Source organism: Panicum virgatum, chromosome 8N (genome assembly GCF_016808335.1).
Source record: "Panicum virgatum strain AP13 chromosome 8N, P.virgatum_v5, whole genome shotgun sequence".
NCBI classification, from domain to species: Eukaryota; Viridiplantae; Streptophyta; class Magnoliopsida; order Poales; family Poaceae; genus Panicum; species Panicum virgatum.
In genome coordinates this window covers 2,804,043-2,815,191 of record NC_053152.1, presented here as the reverse complement: position 1 = coordinate 2,815,191, position 11,149 = coordinate 2,804,043, and the positions used below count along the sequence as shown (strand labels likewise).

Here is an 11,149-nt window from a genome sequence, read left to right as displayed (position 1 = left end):
GGCACAATCTTGTGTGCCGGCAGAAAATACAGAATTCTTTCTTTTTGTACAATCTTGTGTGAAAAAAACTGAGGGTGAGGTCATATAGCTATTTTTTTAAAAAAATACGGACCTATTTACAATGAAATATTAGTGTTGGTTGGGTAGTACAAAAAATCCACAGCTATCCTTTGAGGGCACAATTACTCCTAGCTAGTTGTGCACAACAGTCCTTTCTCTGATTGTGTTGTGTGCTCAAACTCGCCACCCAAGGCCAAACCTGTACAGATGGGTCTGCACACCTAAAATGCTTGGAGTGGCAGATGAGAGAGAAAGTAAGGGAGAGAAGGAAAAAAAATCTTGTAGCTAGCTAGAAATCTAGAGAGAGAAAAGGGGGAAGTGGGGGAAAAGGTGTGGGGGGCGTTGTGAGAGGATAATATTGGAAGTGGGAGGTGGGTATCCCTCCTCCACTGCCCTTTTTCATCCCTCTTTCTCTCTCTAAAAGACTTTGCTAATTGGCCTGCTAGCTGGTCTCCCTCTCTCCCTCTCTATCTCTTCTCTTTCCCTTTCAGCTGGAGGAGATGCGGGACGAAGCAGGGAGGAGAGATATATAGGCCGCCTGTGTCTTCTGTAGAGAGAGAGAGCAAAAGGGAAATAAAGGAACTCTTGCAGGTACTCAACACTGACATGAGTGATCTCATGCTCTTGATACCTTGGTACTACTCTTACATCAACCTCCACCTTCTTGCTCCTCCTGCTTCCTCTTTCTAGCTAGGATCTTCAACGGCCTTCTCTTTCTAGAGAGAGAGAGAGAGAGAGACGCAGCAAGATAATTTTCTTATGTGCAGCAAGGGATAGCACGTGCAGGAGCTCATGAGCGGCATCAATTCTTGAGGTAATATAGAGAAGTAGAGAGAGATGATGATGAGAGAGATGGTGTGCGAGCTGAGTGATGTGTATGTGTGTGTGCTTTGTGTTGACATCTGTGCACCGTTTCTTTGTTAAATCACTTGATGAAGATGGATGCCTGCCTTTTCCTTATTAATATATTTTTTTCTGATACTGATGCCTATTCCACATCTCTCTCACATCCTCTCTCCTCTTCTAGAGCTCTTCTAGATATAGTTAGCTAGTGTTCTTCCTCTTCCATGCATATATACACATGCTGCACACCCCATCTCTCTCTCTCCCTACCTTCTCTCTTTCATGGATCCTGTTCTTCCAGGAATTCCTAAAAATCTTGCTCTGGTATTTTCATCCTTGTTTTGTTAATTTTTGTTTCCCTTGCTTGTTCTCGATTGTTAACCTCTTCGATCCGTTCTTCTTCTCGACAGGCAAAACCACAAGCTTGTGATATTGCACTGAAGCTAATTGAGGATAATTTTGGTGCACTGAAGCACAAAGCCAAGATTTTTGGGCGCCGATCTGTCGGCGATGGCGGCGTACTATCACGGCGGCGCCGGCACGGACATCCAGGCCAGTGCCGACGGCCTGCAGACGCTGTACCTCATGAACCCGGGCTACGCCAGCTACGGTGGTGACGCCGGCGCGTCCCCGCCCGGCGCGACCAACATGATGCTCCTCAACTCGGCGGTGAGCACCATGACCCCAGCGTCCTTCGGCCACCACCATCAGTCGCCGTCGGCGGCGCAGCAGCACTTCGTCGGCATCCCTCTGCAGGCGCCGCCGTCGGGCTACAACCTCTGGACCCCGGCCACGAGCGGCGCCGCGGACATGTCGCCGCCGCAGGCGCAGACTCCCGGCGCCGCCGCTGGGGTCAGCGCCGTGCTCAGCCTGTCGTCCCGCGAGGCGCCGCCGGTCACCGTGGCCGCCGTTGGAGGAGCCGACGAGGGGAAGTACCAGCTGGGCCCGTCGGCCACGCCGCAGGGCCAGATGGTGATGAGCTCCAAGTACCTCAAGGCCGCGCAGCAGCTGCTCGACGAGGTGGTGAGCGTCAGCAAGGGCGTGGAGGACGCCAAGGCCGCGACCAAGAGCCTGGCGGCAGTGAAGAAGAAGGAGGACTCGGAAGGCGTCTCCGGTGGCGGCACCGATGACGGCTGGGCGAAGAGCGGCGGCCCGGTGCCGGAGTTGTCCACGGCCGAGCGGCAGGAGCAGCAGATGAAGAAGAGCAAGCTCATCAACATGCTTGACGAGGTCAGTAGCGTAATTTACTACAGTAGTAGTGCTTCATAACAAGATTATTATTTTTTTGTTTTTCCTGTTTGATGTTTTCTCTCCTTTTTACAAGATGTTTAGAAGAAGGAAAAAAAACTTGTTTCAGTTGCTGTCGAATCCTTGAAAGTTCTCAAATTTCATTGAGTTTTTTGTTACCATCTGCCAGAATTTAATATTGCCTCTAAATTTGGTTGGGAGAGATATTTGGTGGTGTTTTGCTGTTTGGTTGCCTCTACAATTTTAGACAGCGTTATTAAAAGGCTGCGAGCCATTTGCTTTTCGGTTATCTTTGTTTTGCTGTTTCTTTTTCTGAAAGATGAGTGACACAAGTTGTTGGAACAGTGTCCAACTTTAAATTCAATTATTATGTGAATATATATTCCAAAGTCTACCCCCACTTTAATTTAAATCCTTCTCTCAGTCCAACATGCATGCAAGTTCACTAGTGCCAATTATTGGACCTCTACTTAATTCTTTGATTTGCACCTCTCACAAAATAGTTATTATATATATGAAACGACTAACAAGTGGCAACCAAGAAAACCATATCCTCTTCTGTTTCATCTACAATGAAATATAGATGCGGGATTGTTGTTTTATTTCTCTATTGTTATATTGTCCAATCTGAACTTTTATCTTTTTTTTAATAGAACAGGCAGCTCTCCTGTATGGTTCGTTAAAAAAAAGAGCAATAAGTGGAGATTTCTTAAACATATTTTTCAGATGAGATGGATGCTAGCTAGTTTCATGCATGCATGATTGTGCAGATAAATTAAAACTAGTGCCTTCTTTTGGCTGTCCTTGGTCTATGCCAGTACGAGCAAGCTTCAATTCGTTGCCTGATCAAATGCGTCTCTCTTTTTGTCTGCAATAGCCTGATGCATGAGTGCCCACTGTACTCTTTCTATATAGCTACTGCCAGTACAACAGATGAAAAAAAAACTAGCATTTGAGTTGTTGCGGTTGTGATCGCACCGATCAGCATTGATAAGAGTTTGTAAGAAAACAGTTGGTTGGATCATCACTAATCAACTACTTTATCAGCTAGCAATAGCATGCATGCACACCCTGATTAATGGCCAAGTGTGTGTTGACCGAAGCCTGATGTTTGTTGGGTTGTCCATGGCGATGATGTATGCCTTGGTGGCGGCAGGTGGAGCAGCGGTACCGGCAGTACCACGGGCAGATGCAGGCGGTGTCGTCGTCGTTCGAGGCGGCGGCGGGGGCCGGGTCGGCGCGGACGTACACGGCGCTGGCGCTGCGCACCATCTCGCGGCAGTTCCGGTGCCTGCGGGACGCGATCGCGGCGCAGGTGCGCGCGGCGAGCCGGGCCCTGGGCGAGGACGCCGACGCCGCCGTCGCCGGCGGCGGCCGCACCGTGGGCTCCCGCCTCCGGTTCATCGACCACCAGCTCCGGCAGCAGCGCGCGCTGCAGCAGCTCGGCATGATGCAGGGCGGCGCCTGGCGGCCCCAGCGCGGCCTCCCCGAGCGCTCCGTCTCCATCCTCCGCTCCTGGCTCTTCGAGCACTTCCTGCACCCGTAAGTTGTTCGAGAGCTCGATCGATCATCATGAGCCTGCTTGTACTCTCTTGTTGTTCGAGAGCTGGACGCGTGGGGCCCGCGAGCTCAGCTAGCCCTCGAGTCGAGCTACTCCATTGCTTGCCCTTTGGCTCTTTGCTCTCGCTTGCTTGCTTTGGTGTCCATGGCGCCATGCAATGCAACTGGTCTCACTCACCTCCTCATTGTGTTGTGTCCGACTCTGATTGGCCCGCATTGATCCCTGTGTTGTCACGCAGATACCCCAAGGATTCGGACAAGATCATGCTCGCCAAGCAAACCGGGCTCACCAGGAGCCAGGTGAGTAGCTAGTAAAACTGTGAATCCTTTTGCAGTTCTTGCTCGATCGATTTTGACTGTTCTTACGATGGCGCGAGGGGTAAAACTGTGATTTTTTTTAAATCTTTGCTAGGTGTCCAACTGGTTCATCAACGCGAGGGTGCGGCTGTGGAAGCCGATGGTGGAGGAGATGTACCTGGAGGAGACCAAGGACCAGGACGGCGGCGGCGGCAACGACGAGGGGAAGTCCGGCGGCGGGACCAAGAGCGGGGACACGAACAATGGGGTCGACAGCGTCACGCCGAGGGCAGACGGCGCCATGTCGAAGGCGGCGGCGGCGCGCGTGGCAGTCGTGGCGGCGGAGGGCGCGCCGCCCGCCAAGGGCGTCGGAGGCATCCACGGCTCCACGCTGCTCGAGCTCGCCGGGGACCAGCAGACGGCGCATGCCGGGTTCTATGAGGGGGACGGCGACGACGACGATGATGTCGAGCGCCGGCTGAAGAAAGCGAGGGGAGACCAGCCGGCGCCGGGGGCGTTCCACAGCCACCACGTGCACGACATGGCGGCGCTGCACGCGCAGGCCGCGGCCGCCGCGAGGCAGCAGCACGAGGAGGTGAGCCACCGGGAGCTGCTTATGAAGTTCATGGAGAGCGGCGGCGGCGGCGCTGGCGCGGGCGCCAGGGACCACCACCAGGACGGCGGCGGGTACTCTCTCTTCGCCCCAGGGCCGTACGGGCAGTTCGGCTCGGAGCCGTTCGCGTTCGCGGGGAACGGCGGGGTGTCTCTGACCCTCGGCCTCCCGCACGGCGCCGGCGGCGGCGCCGAGCAGACGGCGTCGTTCCTCATGGGCAGCAGCACCGCCGGCGACAGCGGCAGCCACGGCGGCGCCGGCGGGTACGACATGAACATGCAGAGCACCAAGTCCTTCGCGGCGCAGCTCATGAGGGACTTCGTGGCCTAGCTGGTAGCAAAGCTGTCGACAATGCACTTAATAAACTCCATCCATCGATTAATCGGTTTAGGGCTTGTATAGAAATAAAAGGTCCAAGCCTAAACATGCTCTTATACTTGTATAAGCAGCAGTTAAGCTTGGGCTATAGGTTTTGGGCATGTAAAGATGGGATATCATGGGGGGATGTATATAGGTATAGGATGATAGTCAACTAGCTGATACCCAAATTAAACATTGTACAAGATTTTATATGTAGATCATCATAGGGATTGGGGGGTATACGGTATAATATGTGAAAGGGGTATATTGGAATTGGAACTTGGAAGTGTGTGTGGTAGAAGTTGGGCAGTTAGTATGTAGTAATTCAGTATTGGTTTTTGTTACTGTAATCATGTATGTAAACCTAGCACATTGCAAACTCATTGGTAGCACCATATGCTGGATGACATTGTGGATAACCCTGCTACTGTAGGATATATGTTAGCTTCAGCTAGAACCAAGGGATGCCTCTGAATGTTGGCAGGCAACAGTAAGTGATAACACAATAATATGAAGAGCAAAACAATGCCTCAGAGGTTCAGAATCTGCTCAGACAATGGCATATGTAGTTTGTCATGCTATCTGGTTCTGATGTGAGGAGAAACGTATAAAGCTGGTATCCCGTCTTTTTTTTTTGTGAAATAAATCAACCCAAGAATTTCCATTCTGAAAAACAGTACAAAAAAACCACTATCGTACGACCAAACAGTGCTAACTAACTAATAAAAAAGATAAGATCATACAAACAGAACACTGCCTAATGGTCACACGTGTCGGTCGACTTTCTTCGCCCATGCATCTTGTGTCGAGACTATCTGCGATCAAACGCCGAGGATGCCACATTTGCCCAGATAATGAGGTCACAGCGAACCAGGTGGTGCACTGACATTTTGGTGATGCTAGTCATAGCAGAAGTTCGCTGAGCACCTCCTGCTCTTAGCACTTGGAAGATGCTTGAGAGTTTGCTCCACTTCATTCACTGGATGCGACCTGTTGCAGGGATAACAGGTTGGTGCGCCAAACCAAGAGGTTTGTTCATGTTGTTAGTGTTCTCTGCTGCTCCACTGCCATCACAATTCGGTTCTAATAGACGCACAAGCGATAGAAAGATTTCCATTCTGGTTACGTCCCGGTTTGCCTGCATGAGCAGCCTCAATCAGTATCAAGGAGGTTGATAAATCAGCAGCGAAGCAAATCCCACAGGAATTGGAAAACAACAGCACCATTTCTACTGACAGAATGCCTAACATTTAGCTACATTACCTCAACAGTAAATCGTGCCCAGATTTTACTTTTGCGCATTTCCATTACACCCCTCAAGATAGTCAATCCAAGTCCTTTGATAAAGTCAGCTATCTCCAAGAAGATTCCTCTATCTTCGCAAAGCATCTGCAGCGACAGGCAAGTTACCACAATTACATGTGTTCCTGGTGAAACATCATGTCATCAAAAACAAGTAGTAGAATACCACCATTACCTCCACAAGCATCTGACGGGGCCGGTCAAGATCCTCAACGATGATTGGGCATGTCATTGACTGAGAGCCAACATCAAAAGCCCAGGTTGCCCCACCTTCGAAGTAGTCCTTCCAAAGGGGTCCATTTTCACCACCAAGTATCTGCTTGAGGAAGACTCCATATTAAGGACATTATCCAATAAGAGAAAATTAAGTAAAATATTTACAGGTTCCACCTTGTCAAGTAAGACATAGCATCATTTTCTTTGTCAGATAGTAAAGAACGTGCATACCTTAGATTCAGTAGAATCCTTGAGCTTGTCAGCATTCTTTGTCACGCTTTGTAAGAAAAGCATGTGCTTAACTGTTTTCTCCAACAAACCATCAATGCTACACTATTGACATGAATGGGATGACAAGTGTTAGCACACTATTGCAGATACTTTTAAGATCAAATATGCAATTCAAATGCTCTAATTATCATAAAAGAATTCGTGATCTGCAAGCATGCAAGAGGATACCTTAGCTCCATTCGGTACAAGTTCACGAAGCTCCTTTATACGGTCCTGTATCAGCTGTCGGTCCTTTGGTCGCGGTTTAGGACTCTCTCCTGGCCGAGATCTCTTTCGATTTGCCTTGCTTGGCATATCAACACCCTTGCTGTTAGAAGCTGACGCACTTTCACATTTCATGTTCTGACCACTCTCAATCCAAAGACGTATCTGAGATTTGTGCATTCCATTATTTTGGAAAAGACAACCATCCTCAGACTTCTCAAGGAAACATGGTTGTTTAACAGACTGTGCTGACTCAGGCTTGATTATCATTGAAGGGACACTGGAGGTCTCACAGCGCTTCAAGTCTACTGGACCAAGATGAGATGTGCTAGGAACATCCGTCAATGCAGTCTTGCAAGAAGCACTATCAACAGGACACTGTTTGCCACTTGGATTGATGTTTGAGATGACAGCATCCAATAGTTGATCAGTTTCAGTTAGTGAAAACATCCCAGAACAGTGAAGATCAGTGTCTAGTGAACTCAAGAGGGGTGAGCTATTGAGATATATCGATGATTCAGGCACATTTCTATCTGAATTCTGAGACTCTGCACCACTCCAGGTGACCAAATCAGCACCCACACTGTGGGTGAACTGATTAAATTCAGCACCAAACATACCAAACAAGTCATTATCTGCAGCAGGCTCCACAAGCAATGAGGAAGCTCTCTCACTAGGCATTCCTGGGAGCTCACATGCATCCAGGTTCTTGACACTAACACTTGGATCATTAACTCTATTAATCTTTTGGTCAGGTCGTAAATGGTTTGACCTACTTAATTGATTATCTTGGCCCACGTTCAAGCTGTTCGAAACCTGGCCATCAGATTCAGAAGCTGGAGCTGAAGGAACTCGAAATGACCCTCTTTCCGGATTCTCCATTTTCTTAGATATTTCAGAAGATTGGGGAACCTTGGATGGAACTTGAGATTGTTTCTGCTGTAATGTTCCTGGAGTGTGGTCTAATACTTGACTCGGTACACTGGTACATAAGTTAGCCCTGCTTGATCTGGCACCAACAGGTAGAAAATCAAAATCCCCAGGACCATTTATATCATTGGATACTACATATCTTCCATGATGAATATTGATATCTGTATTTTCACAGACCGAAGGGTCCTGTCGCACAAGGGATCTCAAAATGACATTTCTTGCCAGATCTGCTGATGAATGCTCATTATTACTGAATTCTAACTGCCCACTACTGTTCATCAAAAGTGACTGCTTTTCCATCGAGGTCAAGACAGGGGAGATCAAACCGGAGCTCATAGCAACACTCTGCGTATTACTTCCAAGTCGGCTGCCGCAGTAGGATGCTTGTATAAACCTACTATCAGGCTTGGCATAGATAAAGTTCTCTACGATAGGATGACCATTCTGTTGCGCAACCTTGAGCAAAGATGCATTTGGTAGTGTGCTAGTTGACACAGTTGCACTTTCAGGACAGCTGTTTTGGTCAGAAATCACTGGGAAATGACTGCAGATTCTTGAGCTGCTGCCATCAGAGCGAACATGAAACACACCGTGTACAGAACGTGATTGACCATGTTGACTTGAAGCATTTTTAACCGAAGCAGATGCAGCCATACTTGAACGGTTGTTTAGCTGAGAGCACAACTTCTTTGCAAACATCACAAAATTTGTGTTCTCCATAACCTGCCATTTTTTCCACTTTCAGATATAGAGATGAAATGTTGCCATGAATTTACAATCAACATTCTCAATTTTGCAATAGGATAGGTTTTCAGATTCGCAGAGGAATTGTTCAAATACCATGTTTAGCAATTCGCATATTTCAGAATCTTGAATGGCATGTACTCATTTGGGAACGCACTATTGTTCTTTTCAACTTTCCACTAGCATCCACAACTTGAGCATTGTTTTTATGGAGCCTACTGTGCTGGTTATATTCTATATACAGGGATCTCGACCAATACTGGACCACAATCAATAACATTTATGGATTAGTGGTGCCTCGTGACCTAATAGTAACAAAAAGTTACTGAATTTCGAAGCGTGCAAAGTTCAAAGATTTCTCTACTTTTTTTAGCATGTATCTAGAGCCTTGAAGCCTTACCAAACTAGTAGAGCCCAACTGCAGTACACCCCGTGGTAGCACGGGAATAATTGCAATTGTCTGCACAAGGAGTATTTTGAATGAGTTCCGGAAGCACACTAGCGGATATATAATTTAATATTCAACATCAAAGTTCTGTTCACCTGAATGCCAACTCTGAACTGACTGTTCATCTCAGCAGCGACCTATGAAGTCGGAAACATGGTGTAAGATCTCCATAACAATGTAACAAAACACCAAACCCAATTGAGAAAAAGATAGTTATAAGATCTTCACACAAGTGAGTTGGTGATCTACTCAAAGACTACACATTATTTTTCTTTTGCCCAAGAAAGGGAACCTATTCCTCAACATATTCCTCAACATCCTTCTCTTATCCTTTCCCCCTCTATAATTTACAGCAGGTCCATGTGTCATTTAAAACTATCACGAGTGACCATTTATTTTTGCAGAATGACCAGTCCAAAATCAAAGGATCTTACAAAATGACAAAAGGTTCAAGGACCGAAGGAGGCTACCCCCCGCAGTGCTTTAAATGAGGTGGCAGCAAAATGGAACCAGACAAAACTGAAATTGGGTATGCATTAATTTCACTCCAGAATTCAGAAGGGAAGCACTCCAGTACTGTCCGTACCTCGGAGGAGAGCCCGTGACCATTGGCAGTACCATGGACGATCCATTGATGATTGCCACTGAAGGCAGCACGGCCTACGGTCCTGCCAGAAATAAAACACAAGCACACTCGCCATGAATCCAAGAAGCAATAGAGAGGAGAGCATTGCATTCTAACAAAGAAAAGATGAGGTAACCAACCAAAGATGGTGAAGATTTCATCTAACCAAATGTGGGGAAGTGAAGAAAAGAAAGAAATAGGCTGTGGTTGCTTACCCTTGTCCAACGACATGAACCTCCGACGCCATAACTTTGTTAACAAGCGAGCAGATGGTGTCAGCAGCAGGAACAGAGCACCCGGTGTCACTGGGCAGAGCTTCAGAAGGCTCAGATCCGACAGGGCATGACGTGTGGCCACAGTAGCCATCCTCCCACACCAAACGCCTGCACATTTCCAAGGAAATTAAAATGAGAGAGAGCAAACACTCTAGTAAAAAAACAAAATTCAAGCAACGATAGGAAGAAGAAGTAAATTCAGAGCATAGACATCCAAAGTTTATTAATGAAGAAGTCCAGTCTCCAAGCATTCAACTTTAGGAACCTGAAAATTGCAGGAAATGTTTGCCAAAAAGGACAATGGATTCTTGGTTTTGAGCACAAATATTCCCTTGTAGTTTCCAAAACAGTGTAGCAACGAAAAATGGGCACTTTCGAAGAGACAGAACAAAAAATCGAACATTTCGAAGAAGAATGAGCCCAGAGGCCAAAAAGTCCAGATTTTTACGAGATTCAGCAGGAGGACGAGCTTATAAACACCAAAGAAGGAAGAATCTGAGGAAACAGTGCAGGCGGCGGCTTACACGGGGTCGGCGGCGCCGATGGCCTTCCAGAAGACGGCGTAGGACCACCCAATCTCCTCGCACAGCCGCCGCAGCGCGTCCCCGACCGCCATCTCCCTTCCCCGCCTCTCCTCCCGCCGCTCAGCTAGAACCCCGGCACAGTCCGCGCCAAAACCCTAGCTCCGGCGCAGACCGCGAGGGAGACCGCCGCTCGCTCTAGGCGCCGCGGCAGCTGGCGCGCCCGGCCTGCTTCGCGCGGAGACCGCCGCCCCTCCTCGCCGCCGCCTCCGGAGCACCCACGCCTCCCCTCGCCGCCGGCGCGCGGGCAGCAGCCATCACAGGGCGGGGCCAGCTGTCAGCTCCTTCGCCGCGCGGGGGTCCTCCTTGTCGCAAATACAAGGCGAGCGCCTCTCACAGGCGGCGGCTGCAGCGCCGGCGACGGCAGCCACGGTTGCGGCGAGCCTTTCCCTCGGATTCAGCCTTCTCGCTAGCTGCTGCTGCTGCTGCTGGCGGGGATGCTCTAGCTCAGCTGCCGGCGGCTCAGCAGCCTTGCTGCTGGCTGCTCTCCACTCTCTTTGGTCTGCTGCCTCTCCTCGCCTGTGGTGGTGCCACTGTTGGTGTGTGTGT

General features: G+C 48.9%; 2 protein-coding genes across 5 annotated transcripts; one reads left to right on the top strand and one right to left on the bottom strand.

Moving 5' to 3' along the window:
- Positions 1-437: 437 nt before the first annotated feature.
- On the top strand, positions 438-5,400 carry LOC120685255 (BEL1-like homeodomain protein 1). Of its 4 annotated transcripts, none has more exons than XM_039967072.1 (5): positions 438-651; positions 1,314-2,133; positions 3,308-3,693; positions 3,951-4,011; positions 4,124-5,400. In XM_039967072.1, the coding sequence occupies exons 2-5, from the start codon at positions 1,414-1,416 to the stop codon at positions 4,949-4,951; spliced, it is 1,995 nt and encodes a 664-aa protein (XP_039823006.1). In that variant the 5' UTR covers positions 438-651; positions 1,314-1,413; the 3' UTR covers positions 4,952-5,400. The 4 variants fall into 4 exon arrangements, with proteins under 4 accessions (XP_039823006.1, XP_039823004.1, XP_039823003.1 ...); XM_039967070.1 differs by having other exon boundaries at positions 438-695; XM_039967069.1 differs by having other exon boundaries at positions 439-874.
- A 127-nt stretch (positions 5,401-5,527) lies between these two features.
- Positions 5,528-11,149, bottom strand: LOC120685254 (transcription factor LHW-like). The gene is made up of 10 exons (XM_039967068.1): positions 10,544-11,149; positions 9,960-10,127; positions 9,706-9,787; positions 9,215-9,256; positions 9,072-9,131; positions 6,959-8,650; positions 6,731-6,832; positions 6,459-6,599; positions 6,245-6,370; positions 5,528-6,119 (listed from the first exon to the last, which is right to left on the bottom strand). The coding sequence occupies exons 1-10, from the start codon at positions 10,633-10,635 to the stop codon at positions 5,958-5,960; spliced, it is 2,667 nt and encodes an 888-aa protein (XP_039823002.1). The 5' UTR covers positions 10,636-11,149; the 3' UTR covers positions 5,528-5,957.